This window comes from Solea solea, chromosome 13 (assembly GCF_958295425.1).
Source record: "Solea solea chromosome 13, fSolSol10.1, whole genome shotgun sequence".
NCBI lineage: Eukaryota > Metazoa > Chordata > Actinopteri > Pleuronectiformes > Soleidae > Solea > Solea solea.
The window spans coordinates 24,052,316-24,070,482 of NC_081146.1; the positions used below are offsets into that span (position 1 = coordinate 24,052,316).

At 41.8% G+C, this 18,167-nt stretch overlaps 1 protein-coding gene across 11 annotated transcripts in view; it reads right to left on the reverse strand.

The window, feature by feature from the left end:
- cspg5a (chondroitin sulfate proteoglycan 5a) overlaps window positions 1-9,793 on the reverse strand; it is a 52,795-nt gene extending 43,002 nt beyond the window's left edge. For all 11 annotated transcript variants that reach the window (XM_058647315.1, XM_058647312.1, XM_058647308.1 and 8 more), the window contains exon 1: window positions 9,320-9,793. In XM_058647315.1, the coding sequence (XP_058503298.1) occupies window positions 9,320-9,404 (85 nt within the window). In that variant the 5' untranslated portion in view covers window positions 9,405-9,793. The remainder of the gene's footprint in view (window positions 1-9,319) is intronic.
- Window positions 9,794-18,167: the final 8,374 nt, after the last annotated feature.

Here is an 18,167-nt window from a genome sequence, read left to right on the forward strand (position 1 = left end):
TTGTTTTTGTCTCCTATGTGCTTTTAAACTTCCCTCTGGCACAAATAAACAGTGCTTGTGCCTTAAATATGTTAAAGAGTGTAGGAGCTGATGCTGCGCTCAGCAACCTTTATTATTTCTAGCTCTTTTTTTTGTTCCTTTTGTTTTTATGCCTCATTTACCACTAATGTGTAATAACCATTTCTTTTGGGGTTCCAGCTTAATATTATTTTACCTGCCAGAATCAAGAACTGGTCTTTAAAATATCAAATCATTTGTTAGTTTTTTTGATAGATACAGTAGATAGATGATATAATATATACGTTATGGTCCTGACAACCTAGTTGCATAAAACACCAGACTTAGTTACACATATAAAAGAAGGAAAACCTGACCTTTTCTGGCCGACTAATAAAAAGTAAAAATCTGAAAATATTACCATTTTGATAGATTGAACTTTTCTTATTGCATTTCATACTTTTTTTATCGTTTTTTTCATCCTCTTCTAATTATCTACCTTCCTGCTGAACGCTGTGTGTCGCCACGACAGGTGTGTGTGTGTGTGTGTGTGTGTTCAGTGAGGTTTGCGATGCATTGGCTTGAATGTTAAATATGACAGTCTGCAGCAGAGGAGGGAGGAACGGCGAGCGTGCACGCTCAGTCTCGGCGGAGAGACGGGGAGCTCGTGCTCGAGCATGAACTCGGTGACTCTTTTTCAGAAAAGGACACACACAGTCTAGCACACACACACACACACACACACACACACACGACAGCCCACACTAAGACAGATTGACAAGCACAAACCTACGCATTTAAAAAGACAAACTCCTCTTCCTTCCATTTTCCACTTAACACACACAGACATGCAAATTTCACTTCAAGGGCGACCAGAGTTTGAGAACAACGCCGACTCAGCACGACTGACAAACACACACATACACACACATGCGGTTTCCTAATTGTTCCGTCTGGGATGGAGGCAACATGTCGCTGTGACACTGTTGAGGAAACTTTTGTCAGTTAGTTGGGTTGACCTTCGTCACCCACAATGCAACGCTTCACGTGAGTCAGCGCTGCAGAGACAAACATCTGGACGCTGACAAAGATTGACAGACGACAACAGAAACTCAAAGTTTTCTGTATTCGAGTAACCGTGCTGTTGCTTTACTGCCTCCTTTAAACGTCACCTTCCCTTTATACCTTAATCTTAATCTTGTTGCTCTCAGCCTGGCCAACTCCCTAATCTGGTTAATTGTGTTCTGAAGCAACCGACATGTCACGGCAAAGGCTGCACAAGCTCGAAATGACAAATGACATCACCTCGTCATTCTTGTCATTCTCGTCATTCTCTCTCTCTCCCTCACAACAAATAACCGAACAAATAAAGATTCAAACATATCAGGTCTTTCTTGAAGGCACAAAGTCAGACTGGATGATATACTGCACTCAGACGTTAAAAGACCATATTCATTTTGACACATTACAGTCAAATGTTGCCGTATAAATGCATTCTCTGCACGGTGAGGCACAAATATTCACAACCTACAGGGCTAATGTGCCTTAAAACGTGCATACAACTCCATTTTATCTTCACTCCACACTCAAACTTTTAAACATCGGCGTAAAGGTCTCACTTTGAATAAAGATTTCAATCTCAATAGGTTGCTTTACGAGTGCGGCGACTCTGCATGGATCACAGGAGTCTGACGTTAATTCACACTCAACCTTGATGACGCACACGCCGGTAACTTCACTTCAGTGACTCAACGGTAAATGGTCTGTACTTGTACAGTGTGTCTTTTTAGTTTTTTTTTATAAACCTGAAGGCCACTCAAAGCCACTTTCCACCACGGTTTTGCCATTCACCCATTCACACACTCTCATCCTCTTACGCACACATTACAGCACATTTAGGTGCAGAGCTTTTCACTATCACACACCTTTCATGCTCATTCACACCGGGTACGGACAAAATAAAAATCCTAGCAGAACTGGGAATCAAACCCTTGACCTTGGGTTTGAAAGAGGACTCGCTCTACCACTGACCCCCCTGTTGTTGCTGCTACAACACTTTTACATGATATAAGCCCAGCTTCATCAGCCTCATGAGCTTTTTGAGTCCTAATACTCTTGGTTTTAAGGTTAAAATTGGGTTTAGGTTTAAAGTAATACTCCACCGATTTGCATTTAGCTTTGCATTACTAGAACAAGGGTAGTATTTTTGGGAAGCACAATTTTTCAAAAATACTACCCCTATTCTAGTAATACAAAGCTAAATGCAAATCCTGTGAAGAATCCCTTTAAGGTAAGGCACTTGGTTGTGATGGTTAAGGTTAGGGTAAGGGGCTAGGGAATGCGTGAAGTCAATGGTGTGTCCTCACTAGGATACAAAAGCTTGGGTTACTCAGTATCGATATCAGTCCAATTACTAATCACAGTGTTGTTTTAGTCGACAATGACAAAATTATTTTGTTGACGCTTTTTTTCATGACGATAACGAGACGGTGACGAGATAAACGTGATATCTTTGATGACTAAAACATGACGAGACGTGTGGGTAAATGTTAGTGCGCGGTCTGTCAGACTTCGGGTGGGTTGCCGGCATCGCCACAGCGTTTTCGTTGACTAAAACTATCACACAGAAATGACTCAAATTTGACTAAAACTAATAATCATTTTAGTCCAAAAGACTAAGACAAAATCTAAAAGGGCTGCCAAAAAGAACACTGACTGAATGGGAAAGATAAAAATGGAAAATTGTAAACAGTCCAAAAATCCTCTATATCACATTATTCACTTTGCACAGACTTTTAAAATGTAAATAAAAATCAGTAACAGCATTTTAGCTGAGTCATGTTGTGGGCTTTCTCTGAAAACAGCTAATATCAGTATCGGTGGATACTCAACTTTGTGATGTCAGTATCGGACATGAAACAGTGGTATCATGCCACCAAGGCCAAAGGAAGGGTGCCAAAGAATGGAACGGTACGGGGCTGGTCATGCTGTACCGTACTATACCAAACCGAACCGCTACACTCAAGAGAAGCACGGCTTAAGTCTCCAAGAAATGAATGTAAGTCCTCTGGAGTCATGGAAACCAGACTGTGTGTGTGTGTCATTAACACACTGAAACAACGGCTGACAAAATGGACGCCACGGCTGTCTTCTTCTTTTCACCATCACACAAACGTCACGTGGCTAATTGCTCCGCTAACGGCGCTCAGCACCGTGCGGTGGCATCGATTCGACAAATCCGTCAGCTGTCACTGATGCCGACTGTCTAACAAACGCTTTAATATTGACTGAAGAAGATTGTGTCTCTGCAGTGTGTAAATATGATCCGTGAGGCGACAAAAAACGCGACGGCTGACCGAGTTAAAGCTGCATCTGTCGCTGGCGTGTGATGATGAGGAAGATGCTGGTGTTTGAAACATGCAACATCTGCAAATCAAACGCACGACACAGTGTCATGTCGATTATGTCTGGTCATGAAGGACACACACACACACACACACACACACACTGAGCCACTGCACTCGTGCCAAAAAAATCCCACCCACATTTTGTCCCCTAATGAAATTGAAAGCGTGAACACATTATGGCGGCGATATGAACACACTGTTCTGCCGGCCGGTGTCAGAGTATGTGTGTGGTTTCCATGGAGACGGAAAGGAGCGAGAGAGATGGAAGAGGGTGAACGAGTGCAAAGCTATTGTTCAATTGTATTTGTGTATGTGTATGTGTGTTTTTTTTCCTTCAAACACTGTAATTAAAACAAAAAAACACTTAAGCTGGACTGGGTTAACAGAGCCACGGAGGCAGGATTTGGCGTGAAGATTGATCCACGGCAGATCAAAGATAATCCGTCAGTGAGTAGATATGTGTCAACAGGCCAGAAGAGGAAGGAGGCTGAGAGAGGAGGAGGAGGATGCTGTGCATCTCCAGGAGAAAAACAGAGATTCCTCCCGCCATCAATATTCTATTTGGGCTGAACCATACTTGGGGGAGGGGAAGTCGCATATCGTCCGTATTAAACACACAGTATTATACAGTATACCTCTGGGCCTGGTTCTGTCAGAGAGAGGGAGGTTTTTCTCTCCACTGATGCCTAGTGCTTGCTCATTGTGTGAACTGTTGGGGTTCTCTGCTCTCCTTGATGTTGTCTATGTACAGTGCCTTGAGATAATGTATGTTATGATTTGGTGCTATACAAAATACATTTTTTATTGAATTGAATTGAATTAAAAAAAATGGCCACCGGATGGAAAGCAGCGCCGGAGACGGCGGCTGCTGTCACTTCAGAGCATTTTGGTCTATTGGTTGTATGAGCATCATCCACAGATGTGGGGCAAACTGCCGCCATGAGGACCAGGAGTCCGCATAGACACCAAAACCTGGTCCGAATGAAGCAGAACCGGCATTTCTTCTGAGGAACTGGTTAAGTTTTGGTCTAAAATTTTAATTGAGGTCAGGTTAAGGTCAGAGATAATGCTTTGTTGCTGTCCATACAAATGAATAGAAGACAATGCAGTGTCCTGAGAAGAACACGCTGGTTGTCCATGGAAACCAACCAGCGCGTGTGTCAGGAGTAGGAGGAGGATGGTTTAGCCTGAGGATGTTTAAGGGTCTGCACTAGATCTGCCAACCTCATTTTGTCAAAATCCACCTGCGTTTAAGCAGACAACAGTTTCCTCCGCTGCAGCATAAATAATAATAATTAAAAAAAACTGATTTTAAATTCACTTACATGAGCTCAAATCTGACTTTACTCCTATTCTATTTTCCCACAGTAACAGCTCAAATGTCACCTAATAAAAATAGAAATATTCAAGTAGATACACTAATGTTTATAAAGCTGATTGCTGAAATACCGTAAAATAAAGTGCTGTCCCAGTTTGTTATAAAGCAAGTTTGACCATGAAGAATAATGCTAACTGCTATGCTATCTGTGTGGATTGTCATTCATTCAGTTCAAGCTAACAAGCTCAGGGTTTAGCTAATGCTTACCACTAGCTAAAAGCTAACCAGACTTGTAGTTTTCTTCAGTCCAGCCGCTACTGATTCAAATGACTTTATGCTAACGACTATGCTAACAGCTATGCTAGCAGCAAAAAGAAGAATAAGCACCATAGCGTTGTGCCTAAAAATGGGGCATGGGAATGGCGTATCATGAAAAATAGAGCAAACCATGTATCCCACACCTTGGTTGACATCAAATTCAAGGAATTTCAAGGACATTCCAGGACCATTTCCCTCAAATTCAAGGACCAAATGCGCTGACACAGCTTAAGACGGGAGGGCAACTTGTAAGACGTCATATGGCGTCCACTTTTATTGATTTGCAGCACGCTGTGCACCTGTACGTGTGATTGGTCAAAGTCAGTCTTTGTCATTTGTCTTTGGTGAGACAGAGATCTTCATTTCTGATCTCTCCTTGCTTAACTTTACTCGCTCATTGTTCTGCATCAAATCTCACGTCAACGGCGTCGTAAGGGAGACACAACCTTAACTTCTCTCTTGCACAAAACTCAAGCACTTTCATTGACCCATGTCTATTTAGGGCAGTTTTCAAACACTTCCAAGGGCCGTGAAATTAGCATGTTCACCCATGTTTTATGTTCCTACAGATGCTGATTGGAGCTGAAGTCAATAAAACCAGCAAGAATTGCAGCGTCACTTCACCCGGGAGTTAATTTAACAGTAGAAATTGGGTGTAAACTATACATCTCTTTGATAATTGGATGGAGTGACCTGAGAGGCAGTCGAGAAATGAACGTTCTCCTCACGACTTCTCGTAATTTGTCATTCAAATAATAAGCCTTGAATAAAACATGGTATGATTTAGCAAAACTGCTGTTTTCCGCCTGAATGAAAAGAATGAAAACACACCAGGTCGTAAAATCTTACAAACATTATTCCCCATATCTCACCTCCACCTCATCACAATTAACGTGGCCTTGTCATGACTCAAAAAAATTCCACATGAAATGAGGAAAACATCTTAAAAGGATGACACTGGACGAGATAAGGACTGAGGAGGTGGAGGGGGAAAAAAGGCCGTTCTCATTCCACAGACCAGCTGGTGCTTCTCTGCAGAGGAGTGATGGTTGTTCCTCTCATGACCACTTCATTAGATAAGAACCCAGAACTCTCCTCAACCACAAACATCTCATTTTCCAAGGGTCTAAATATCATAGAAACGGCAAGTCTAGTCAGAAGTCAGATTTCCAACCTCTAACCTCCACAGATACGTCAGAGCAGCACTACTTTCACCGTTAACTGCAGTTGCTTCACAGTGAATCAGTCGCACATGTTACTACGATCTTTGTGCGAACAAAAACAAAACATGTAGCTATGCTAACAACGGCTAGTCTGAAATCAGTTTCTAATCAGGGTTTTTTTTCTTAACTGGAACGCGTTCAACTTTGGAGGTGACGTCACTCCGAGTTTCTGACCTTTGACGTCCGATAGAAATGGAACGCAGCATAAAATCACACATTCCTACAAGGTATGAGTGAAGAGTGGGGAAAATAAGCCTCATTTGTAGGAAATGTTTCTTGTTTTTTGCCTAAAAAGACACATAATAATCTTGGCAGTTTTTCCGCGCTAGAAAATTTATCTCAAAAAGTAACATATTACAGTTTGCTGTAAGAAAATTTCACGATCACAGATTGGTGTTAGTGTAAATATATGAAATTCTCTATATTTAAATTCAGTCAGTCAGCTTAATTAAGTCAAGGAAGACAAATTCTTACTAACTTCCTTCAACTCTTTCCTCGTTTTAAGGCACATTACAAGATAGTTTTAAGCATTTAGCATAAGAGAGAATTAAACAAAAAAATAAAGTTCCATTACATTTCAGGGGAAACTGGAGCAAATGCTGACGACTGTTTGATTAAATGATTAAAAACAAAACAAAAACAGGGCACATTTCTCCCGGCTGTTCCACTGACGTGAGTTTTGATCATGTCGTTTCTTTGGTTTTTTTTTCCTTTTCCAGTGGAAAGAGAGGAATCGTCCAGATTATATTGGATTACGACGCCAGACTGATTTCATCTATAGCGCAGGCCGCTGCATTATTAATCTGACAGTAATGCAGTCTGCCATGCACAATGAATCCGAAGACAAAGAGACACAGGAAGACACAGAGAAAGAGACGTGTCTTCTTCTTTTTTTTAATGTTTACTCGACTGTTTTTCCCTCTCTCTCTCTCTCTCTGTGTATCAGAATGTCTCTTCATGAATATTCATCAGGTCCGTCAGCTCTAATCCTCGCCTTTGTGTGGCGGTGGTGCCAGTGCGCCTCCAGGGATCCGCTGTCCAACACTGACACCGTCTGAAATCTCTGCCATTTCTCCACTGATATTCCTGTCGTGTCTTAAATCCACTCACTGTGCTGCTGTGAAGAGTGAACAGTGTTTCTTTATTTATTTATTTATTTATGTATTGAACCCTCTCTGATGCTCCGATGTTACGACCATGGCCTCTGTCTTTGTTTAAAATCTGAACGTGTGAACACAGATTAATCCCCACCAGGGCCGGGCCTAGGCTTCATGGGGCCCTAGGCAAAATTGGATTTTGGGGTCCTTTTTAATGGCAATAACAAAGCGGTAAATGACGTGATGATCCAAGGGAAATTATGCACAGTTGTATGTTCTTACCCTTTTATTGGCTTTAATCTTAAATGGTAACAAAACAATAATAACTAGTACAATTTGACACGTTTTTCGTGTTGCTACGATAAACGCCCTCAGACAAGTTCATTCATTTACGAAACCTGCAAAACGCCAACATAGACGCCAAAGATGGCCGACTTCCTGTTGAGTTGAGGTCATGATCCAGATGCGATTTTTTGTTAGTCTTGGGCCGAACGATGTTCCCACCAAATGTCTAAACAGTCAGTGTTGTAAACAAAAATTTAAAAAAATAGAACTAAAACGTAAAAAGATAATAAAATGGTTTAAGAACAAAATATGTTCAGAAAAATTATGTAAAATGGGCAGAAGATGAGAATAATGAAATGCTCTAGGGGGCCCCCTGGTGGTCACGGGGGGCTCTGGTCCTGACACTAAACCTACAATGACTAATATCAAGGAAATATTATTGACAACGTTTATACTTCTGTACAATACAATACAAGACAATGTTGTAAATGGATGTCATTGACATCAAAGCAAGGGTTTTACGTCACTCCTTATAATAGTTGATCATGCAATATTTGAATATATGCACTAATACAATGTTTTACAGGGTTTTTTGTTGTTGTTTTTTTTAAATATGTGCCTGCAAAGATCAGCATCACTCCTTACAAACACTGACATTTTAATTCATGTACTAGCATCATGTCTAACAGTGGTCATAAACCTGGGAAATACAAACGCCACACTTTAAAATGGTTTAATTTTACTCTCTATACACATTTGCGATCGTTGCTCTTGCAAATATGTTTGATGAACATGCAGATACCAGGGGCTTAAACCTTGCACACATTAATGCACTCATACGATGTCTTACAAGGGTTTTTAAGAGCATGTCTGCAGCGTGCGGATGCATTGAAGTCATAGTGGCTTATAAGCATTTACAAATTTTAAGATCATTTTACTCCTTATGCACACTGACAGTTGTTGATCTTGCATTTCTTTTTGATTTATGTCCTAATATCACATCATATAAGGGGGTTTCTAACAGTGCACAAATTTACTATTATCCCCTGTTCACACTTGCACTATTTCTTTTTTTACTGATGACTATAAAATCAGGTTTTTAGCAGCGTCACATCTCTAAATATTTCATAATACCATGTCTTACTATGCATTTCACAGTCTGACCCCATTGTTACCTCCTCTCCAGTGTCTCTATGGGGACATAATTGTCCTTAATGTGACCTAATTTTTTTTTGCCATTTTCTTTGGCTTCATGAACACTGGGGATGTGACATTTGTGCCTCGTTTTGCTTCCATATTCAACAAAAGACTGTGAAGGAATTTGTGAATTCCTGTGATTTTTCTCACCACTAAGGGACTTTGTGACTAAATGTGACCTGCATTTGTATTTACGTTGAGCAGAAACTGAAAGGTGTTGAGAATAATGTGCAAAACCACCATACTCTGAGTGTTAAGTGCTTCCTAAGCTACTATCTAAAGGCTCACTGACCTCTTTTCTCCAAGCTCTGTGTGTGTGTGTGTGTGTATGTGTCCACAGAGAGAACATGCTGCAGCAGCACAACATGAATTATGAACACATTATTAAATAAAGCAAAGGGAGGGGGCACAAATAAATAAAGGACGTGGATGCCTTTTTGCGTGATTAAAAATTGCACACAGTGCTTCTCTGCTTACCGTGCACGGAGCGCAGAGCCAGGACGCAGCAGAGCAGCTGCAGCAGCCGCAGCTTCAGCCTCCAGCATCCTTCCTTCCCCTGCATCCTGGAGCAGTGGCGATGAGTCTCAGAGAAATATAAATAAATAAAGTCCCTGTGTCTGTAACGAAGGCGGTGAGGGGTTTAAAATCCGCTGTTGGTTCGCGTCTAGATTCCAGCCTCCTTCAGCTGCTCCTCCATAACCGCTTGATCCGCGCTGTGTATCCGTGGGTTCACGCGCTCCTCTGGACACTTGGTCAGTGACTGCTTCACGGCTCCATCGCTGCAGGACAGCGGTGAGATGTGGTGCAGGAGGTGGAGGTGGAGGCTCGGTCTCGGTCTCGGGAAGGATCGGTGCTTTGGGCACTTGGTGGCTGAGAGAGACGCGGACGCACGGCGGAGTGCAGCGCGCTCAGTCTGCAGCCTTCTCCTTCACCGTCTGAGGAGGAGGAGGAGGGGGAGAGAGAGAGAGAGAGTGAGAGAGATTGTTGATACCAGCCTCCTCCTCCTCCCCCATCCACTTCATCCCCTCCCATTTTCCCAGGACAGATCTCCCCCCACTCCCTTCTCCCACTCCTCTACCTCCAAACTTTTCAAACTTTTCCTTTCATCCAATCGTTCACTTTCCTTCTCCTCCTACTCCTCCCTCCTTCCTGGACATTTCTCCTCCTTTTCCTCATTTCATGTGTCCTCTTTCCCCTCACAGTTCCTCCTCTCTTCATACTTCTCAAAGTTTTCTTCCATTCTCCTCTTCCCAACATCCTTCTAGGTCTTTCCATACTTCCAGACCAAAACACTTTTCTGACTTTTCCTCATTAAATCCTTCACTTTCTTTCTCCTCCTCCTCCTCCTCCTCCATCCTCCATGCACATTTATCCCTTCCCTGACAGTTCCTTCTCTCTCCATACTTCCCCGAAGCTTCCTCTTCGTTTTCCAAATGTGTCGTTTTTGTCCATTTTCCCGTTCCCAACATCTCACCTCCTCTTTCTCATTTCCTTCCCTGTGATGATTTCACATAGATCCTGACATTCCTCTCGTCTGTCTCCTACACCATCACCCCTCTCTCCTCCAAACATGTCCCCTCACCCTGTCCTTGTCCCAACATCTCACCTCCTCTTCCTCATTGAAAGATATTCAACTCTTCTATACTCCATCACTCATATTCTCGTTCCCTCCCTTCCGTCTGTTCTTGTCTTCCCCAATTTAAGTTCATTTGTTCACGACCCAATTATGTTCATCTTCTGAACTAGAACTGCTGCTCTTCTCTCTCCTCTTCATCCTTCCTTCTCCGATAAGATTTTAACCTTTGTCTTCATCAACTCTTCCTTTTTTCCCTTCCTCCTGCACCTTTTCCTTCCTGTTCTTCCTGCGTGTGTTTTTTGTCTCCATCTGTTAAGACATTTAACTTTTACCTGCAGAGACTCTCTTGTCCTCTGCTCTGCATCTTCATCCTCCCTCCACCTGCTGCTTCCACCTCCTCTCTCTCTCTTTTTATCCTTCGTCTCACAAGACATTTCCTGACCTTTTTCTGTTATCTCGTCTTTTTTCCCCAAAAAATACTTTGCCACTCCTCCTCCTCACCTCCCTCCCTTTCTTTCTTTTCTCTGTCATTTGCTATTCATCTGAAAGTGGTCACTTCTCTTTCTTTTTAAACTGAGGGGGAAAACATTTTATTTTGTGTGAGATTAACTACAGTCGTGCCTCTGTGTGTGTGTGTGAAGCAGTTTCAGATTAACTTTATTTTTTTTTTTTAAAAGTGCGGTGTTTGACGGTGTCAAAACAACCAGCTTTGTTTAATGCTGTGACACAGAGAAGCAAACAAAAGGGGGGAGGAGGAGGAAGAGGGGGAGGTATCAGGGGTGTCTGGGTGAAAGGGAGGGGGGGATACACAGGGTGATGAATGACTGAGGGCCTCAGGGGTAATGATGGTGGTGGGGGTCTTGTGGGCATTCTTACACACACACACACAGAGAAAAAAACAGTGTGTGTGTGTGTGTGTGTGCGCACATGTAAGCGACAGGTTCAAAACGTGTTGGTTGGAAAAAAGAATTGTTTAGTGAAATGTGCAAAGCACTTCCACACACACAAACTTATTGTTAGCACTTAGTGAGGACATTATGCACTCTCTATAGTCCCTTATCTTAACTGTAACTATCACAACTAAGTGTGTAAGCCCTAAAACAAAAATGTCCCCACAAGGATAGATTTGCATGTTTTTTTGGACCTCACAAAGATAAAAATACAAATACACACACACACACACACACTCACCACTAACTGACCCTGTCTGAATGTGATTTTCAAGAGATGCCAATAAATTAGGGCTGCAACTAACTATCATGTTTGTGCATTAATAATCGTAAATGTTAACAAACGTTGATCTGTGTTTCTGAAATCTCGAAAACTACGACATCTGAAATCTGAAAATGTGTCGAAATCGTTAATAAATGATCAAAATAGCGGACAATTCATTTAATAAATGACTAAACATTGTAGCTCAATATTTCACGGGTTGTTTCACGAGACAGACAGACAGACAGACAGTCAGTCAGACAGACAGAGATGAAAATATAACCTCTTCTGCTGCAGAGGTTAAGGTGAACCAGGGCTTATAGCTGATCCCCCCCCCATGAAGGATCAATAATTTAGTTGATAAAATATTTAGGAGGAAAGTGAAAGTGTTCAAAACTCCAAAGAGTTTTCAATGTCAAACGAAAAAGATTCGACATCCTGTCAATCTCGTCTCAGAAGGAGTCACGGAAATGTGGCGTTTAATGACAGGAAACCGTGTAATTTTTACACCTGCTCACATAATTACCTGAGCATCACCAGAGTCGGTCGTTTTGCTTTTGTACGAACCAGCCTAAGAAAATCATTTTCAATCCCTCCCGAGCACAACGGTCACAACAAAAACAGCAATATTCATGTGATTTGTGCCAATAATAATTCCATTATTACCTCCAGCAGCACACAGGACGGTAATAATGTTTTTGTTTGTCTGATTGTGAGCAGCGACGCTCAGAAAAGTGAGGGAAGGAGTTTTTTTTTAATGAAAATAAGCCGATTTTTTGGATCCAGCTCATGAAATTCTCTGAGTGTTTTGTCTCGTTTCTTTCTTATGGCATGTGAAAGAAGAAGAACACAGTCAGCAGGGCTTTCCTCGACTCAAATTCAAGCACACTCAAGATCCATTTTTTAAGTTTTTCCCAACACCTCACAGTTATTTTATATACAAACGCTCAAAAATGATATAATATAGCAGGACTATAACAAATCAAATTAAAACGCATTCACTCACCTGCCACTTTATTAGGTAAAACCCTGCTCTGCTCACAGCAGGACCTTCAGGCTGCTGAAGGTCAAACTGAGCATCACAGTGAGGGTCGTTGGTGCCAGTATTTCAGAAACTAGAAGAATGTGTATGATTTCTGCATATAATTAGCAAATGAGTTGCAATTATGACTTATAACCTTAAAGACAAAACATTCAAGTTGAAGCCTGAGTGAGGGAAAAAATGATGACATTTTGGCAGAAGTTTCTGTTCTCTGGGCTAATGTTTGTGTCTCTTGATATATATAGATATATATAACTACAGAATAAAAATGTGTGAAAAACAGCCGACTTCATAGGTTTCCAGCTGCACACAGGAAAAGCCCTCACATTATACTCACCGATGTGAAATCACAGTCGTAACACGTTTGGAGTTTCCTGGAAATTCAGTCAACGTGGACCTGAGGTGATTTCATGACCTATATCTCTATGCATTATCTGCTGAGTCTCATTAGTGTTTTATCCTCAAACAAACGGATGATGATAACGAGGACAGAGCTCTCTGCTGCACGGATGCAAAGTGTCCTAGTTTACTGTTAAAGGGTTGAGTTCAGTTTGTTGATATTTCTGATGGTTTTTTTTTAGCCACGAGTAAATTAATCAGCTATCAGGTTTTCATGATTCAAACTGGTTACTGACAGACACTGGTGGTTACTGACGAGCACTGGTTGTTACAAACCTAGTCAGTCACCTAAACAGTTTAACTAATCAAGGATGAGATTCAGGTTTTTACTCCAGGATACGACAAAGAAAAAGACAAAAACTCGGAGGAGGGAGTGACATCAGAGAAGTCTGAAAAATTGTCTCCAAAGTGGCTCCAAAAGAAAAATCATAAATATCACAAACAGCGTAGCTACATGGTCCACAGATTAAAAAATATAACAGTACTATTAAAAGGTTCACCCCCGAGTTCCTACTCCAAATGGAACGCAGCAAAACTACCTTAAAACAACCTACGTCGTCGTCCCGTCCAGGATCGCATAGGTAATAGGAGATAAGAAGACAGGGAAGGAGACATAGGGTGGGAAAGAAGGATGCAGAAGAGGAGAGGACTGAGACAAAGAGGAGGCAAGAGTAGGAGGGAAGTGTCTGTGTCTGTGTGTGTGTGTGTGTGGCTCCTGGTGAACCGATGACCTACTTTCACCTCCTACATTTTTAATGATATAAACTCGCACATACTGACACACACACACACACACACACACACACATATGACACATGCCATTAGACTGCACATGAATGCAAACTCATGACCTTATGCATTCACACACGGTCCAGTGAAACGTCAGGTATGAAAACACGCATGACCGCACACAACCTGAAAAATCAAAATCAATGTGGTTTAATACTAGAAGTCGACCAAAGGTGATTTTTTTTATACAAGGCCGATAATTTTCCAAGGGGAAACCTGGACAAAGGCAACGTTAACAATTCAAATCTCTGATATAGATAAAAAATATTAACACTGTCTTTTAGTTAATGTTTTAACAGCTAATAACGAAACTTGGGCGGAAGTTACCTGGGCTGAAGAAGAGGGAGTTTACGGCGGGATAACGGTGACGAACGCTACGCTAAGAGATGCATTCATCCATGCTCATTAGAGAAACCTGAAACCTTTCACGTTGACGGATATCGTGATGTATCGCTATGCGACTGTCTTGCAGTAGATTGATTATCACGGAATCATTGCATCGTGATGTTATTGGTATCGTGGACGTGAGGTACACTGTGATGCTGACTGCTGAATTCCCGAGCACAGCCTCCACTTGATCCTTTAATGCGTCACCAAATACTCTTGATACACAAATTCTATTTTCCTCTCACTCTGCGAGTCACAGTTAAATCTCACTCTGAAAAACTGCGAGTGTTTCTCATTTTGAAACGTCTCCAACTGTGTGTGTGTGTATTTACTAAATCCTGCCGCAGCCGTCGCTCCGCAGGTGCTCGACCTTTTGTCGAAGGAGCCTGTTGCTATAGCGATGGCTGCATAGTTACCGGTGTTACACAGAGTGTTTTGTCAGGCAGGTGTCTGAGTCCACGGGCTCAGTTAAGTCCAAATCCCTGCAGCGTCACATAGGCAATTACAGTTTTGGTCAAATACTTTGGCCCCCCCCCATTTTTTTAAGTTTAGAAAACCTGCAAAAAAAAGGAAAGAAAGTTTGTGTTGGAACAACTTGGTATATTTAGCATTAATGTAATAGTCTGCATCTTACGGTGGCCGACAGGGGCAAACGCACCGCAACGACCCAAAACACATGCAGGAGGAGAAACAAGCTGCATATTCACAAATGCATACCACCAGCAAGTCCTAAAACACCAGCAAGTCCTAAAACACCAGCAAGTCCCAAAATGCCAGCAAGTCCTAAAACACCAGCAAGTCCCAAAAACCCAGCAAGTCCCAAAATGCCAGCAAGTCCTAAAACACCAGCAAGTCCTAAAACACCAGCAAGTCCCAAAATGCCAGCAAGTCCTAAAACACCAGCAAGTCCCAAAACACCAGCAAGCCCCAAAACGCCAGCAAGCCCCAAAACGCCAGCAAAGTCCTAAAACGCTAGCAAGTCCCAAAACATTTGTGTTTGCCCCTCTCGGCCGACAGAAACGACAGAAGCGGACTCAAACACGGAAGTGCTCGGGTCTGTGGGAGCGCTCGTTTTCGTGCAGCCGTTACGATGCTCGGGGACTACTTAATTGTTACTTTATTAAAAGACCTTTATTAGTCACACACTGCTGTAATAAAGTGTGGGTGTTAAAGGCGATTGCACGCTGTAGTCGTGACAGTGAAAAATTCCTCTCTCTACATTTATTTTGGACGTCTTTTTGCTTTACTTTGGAATAATGTTGAAATTGAAAGTTACAGTGAGCGTACACAACACACCCACACACCGCTCTTCTCCTCTGTTTTGTCCAAAGTGGAGTCACCGTCTTCAGGTGCCAGTGTTGTGCCGTAATGAGCCGTGTGAAAAATACCCCTGTTGCAAAAACGTGGTAGAGACACACGCTCATTATGTCACAACACTGTCTCCGAGATGAAGCACCTGCATGTTCACTGGCTGCTGTTTTTTTACGACGGTGACCAAATATAAATAACACCTGGAACCACTGGGGACAATAAAAGGTTCTCTTAAAAGTTTAGTTTTGAGGTATTTGTACTTCACTTGAGAGTTTTCATTCCATTCTGTTTTGTACTTATATTACAGCACCACGAGTACAGATCAACGGAGGAAAATAAATGCATTTTAGTTACACAAAATCTACAGCACATGACAAATTGTTTAAAAAATGTGATGACACTTAATTTTAAAATGTATACTAATGTAATATCATCAAAATTTACTATATAGGAATGCAGTATATGGTGAAAATATAACATAGTACAATGATTTTATTTATTTTAATGATTTTTATTTATTTATTTTATTATTTATTTATTGGACTATGTTGGAATGTGTTCAGATGAGTATGAATTGTTTTTTCTACTTTCATTGGCCTGTATTTAATTTTTACTGTTTGCATGTTTTTATTGCTGTGAGGCGCTTGGTAGAATTTTGTTTCTGTGAAAGGTGCCGTACTAATTTATCACAATTTTTTATTGTTACTATGGTAACGTGTGGTTTCGCTGGGATCTCGCAGCTTACTAGATGTGAATCGGGCTGATGGAAAAATCAATTTCCACTCAGTCTTCATGTCACCGTTCACTACAGAAAACTTCCAATGATGCTGCGCTCCTCATTCACGTCATTTGAAAGAGACTTCAAGAATACTCAGGAATAAAGAATAATAAAAAAAGACTACTGCGTATACTGTACATGCCTGAATATTAAGAGATGACACAACAGCAGTGAGGCGGCAGATTGCAAAGTCTGAAAGGTCATGGTTTGATCTTACGTGTCAAGTAAAAAATGCCCTCAGGTAAAACACTCGACTCATCTTCGCTCCCTGTCAGATATTTTCTTTTGCAGCATCAGCAAAAATGCTAATCGGTCCGTTTTTACCGCCTGCAACAGACAGCGGGTCTGGTTTTCTTTCTCGTCTGGAAACAGGAACGTCTTAGCTCGCAGGCCTGAAGGTGAGACGAAGGACTGGACACAAAAAACTCCCCTTAGTTATGGACCAAAATGTGTTTAAAAGTGCAAAATCAAAACTTTGAAGAGCCTTCAACCGAGCACAAAGAGTGTAGTAAACGCCGTCTTTTATAAAACACTGTTTAAGTAGTTTTAGTTCTCTAGACGGTGGATAATCAGGTCATCCACTGGTTAATGGTAGCGGTGTAGCTAAGTGCGCTAACTAGCACGCTCATCTAGTCTTTTAGATACACACAAAATGTGGTATTTTATACATTAAAACACTGCAGTAACATGTACAACATCGTATAGTATTATTGTATGTACGACTTATCATTTTAGACAAAAAAAAAACAATTAAACTAAAGCTTTCACTTGTTTTTGAAGGAGAAGGAGCAGCCATTTTGAATTGTGATGACTTGGAATTAGTTAAAAACTGGGAAACTGTGAACTCTGATTGCAAGTGTAATGTGTCCCATTAACTACAAATAGACATTCCTTAGCTAAAATTGTCTTTGTGTCCATTTCACAGAAAATACTACTTAAATAAATCATGTTCTCATTTAGGCCACATTGGGGTTGGTGTAGGGGTTAGCACTCACGTGCCTTTGAACATGTGTGTGCGTGTGGGTTTTCCAGTTTCCTCCCACAGTCCAAAAACATGCAGCTTTGGGGATTAGGCAAATTCTAACACTAAATTGACCGTGAGTGTGACAGTGGATGGTTGTTGGTCCAGCAGCCCCTGCGACCCTCATGTGGAGGATAAAGCAGTAGATGATGGATGGATGTTTTCATTTAGAGAAAAAGAAGATTTCGACCACATCACCAATCTCTAGACTTTAAAATGCAGATTAGAGCCTTACGGGGGGGACATCACTGCCTATACGTCCACTTCCATGGCCCCTGAGCAAATGCACACATAACTCGCAGCTTTCTTTTAACATTGTGCAACTGCACCACCTCTGTAAGTTGTTCCAAAGCAGAGACAGTAAGGATCCAGAGGAAAAAATGCAGCCTTCAAACGAGGACACAAACATCTGACAAAACAAAACGCTGCCGTTTGCCCATTAACCCCCCCCAAAAAAAGAGGCATTTCCCCATCCCCCCATGCCCTCTGTCCCAAGCCCACAGAGAGAGAGTAATCGCCCCTCATCCCTCTCAATAACATCCTCATGGTCAATCTGCCGGACAGAGAAATCCCCCCGCTCGCCAGATTACAGCTCTGGCTGGCTGGGATTAGGTTTTAAAACTGCAACTAGAGGTCTCGAGTGATTCTCATCATTTTCCCCTCACACACACACACACACACACACACACACCACAACATCTTCTCCATCATGAGCCTCCCGGGCCGAGCAGAGGCCCAGGATTTTTTTTCCGTTTCACCTGCTCCCTTTATTAATCTGAGCATAGCAATACCATAATCTGACCTAAAATG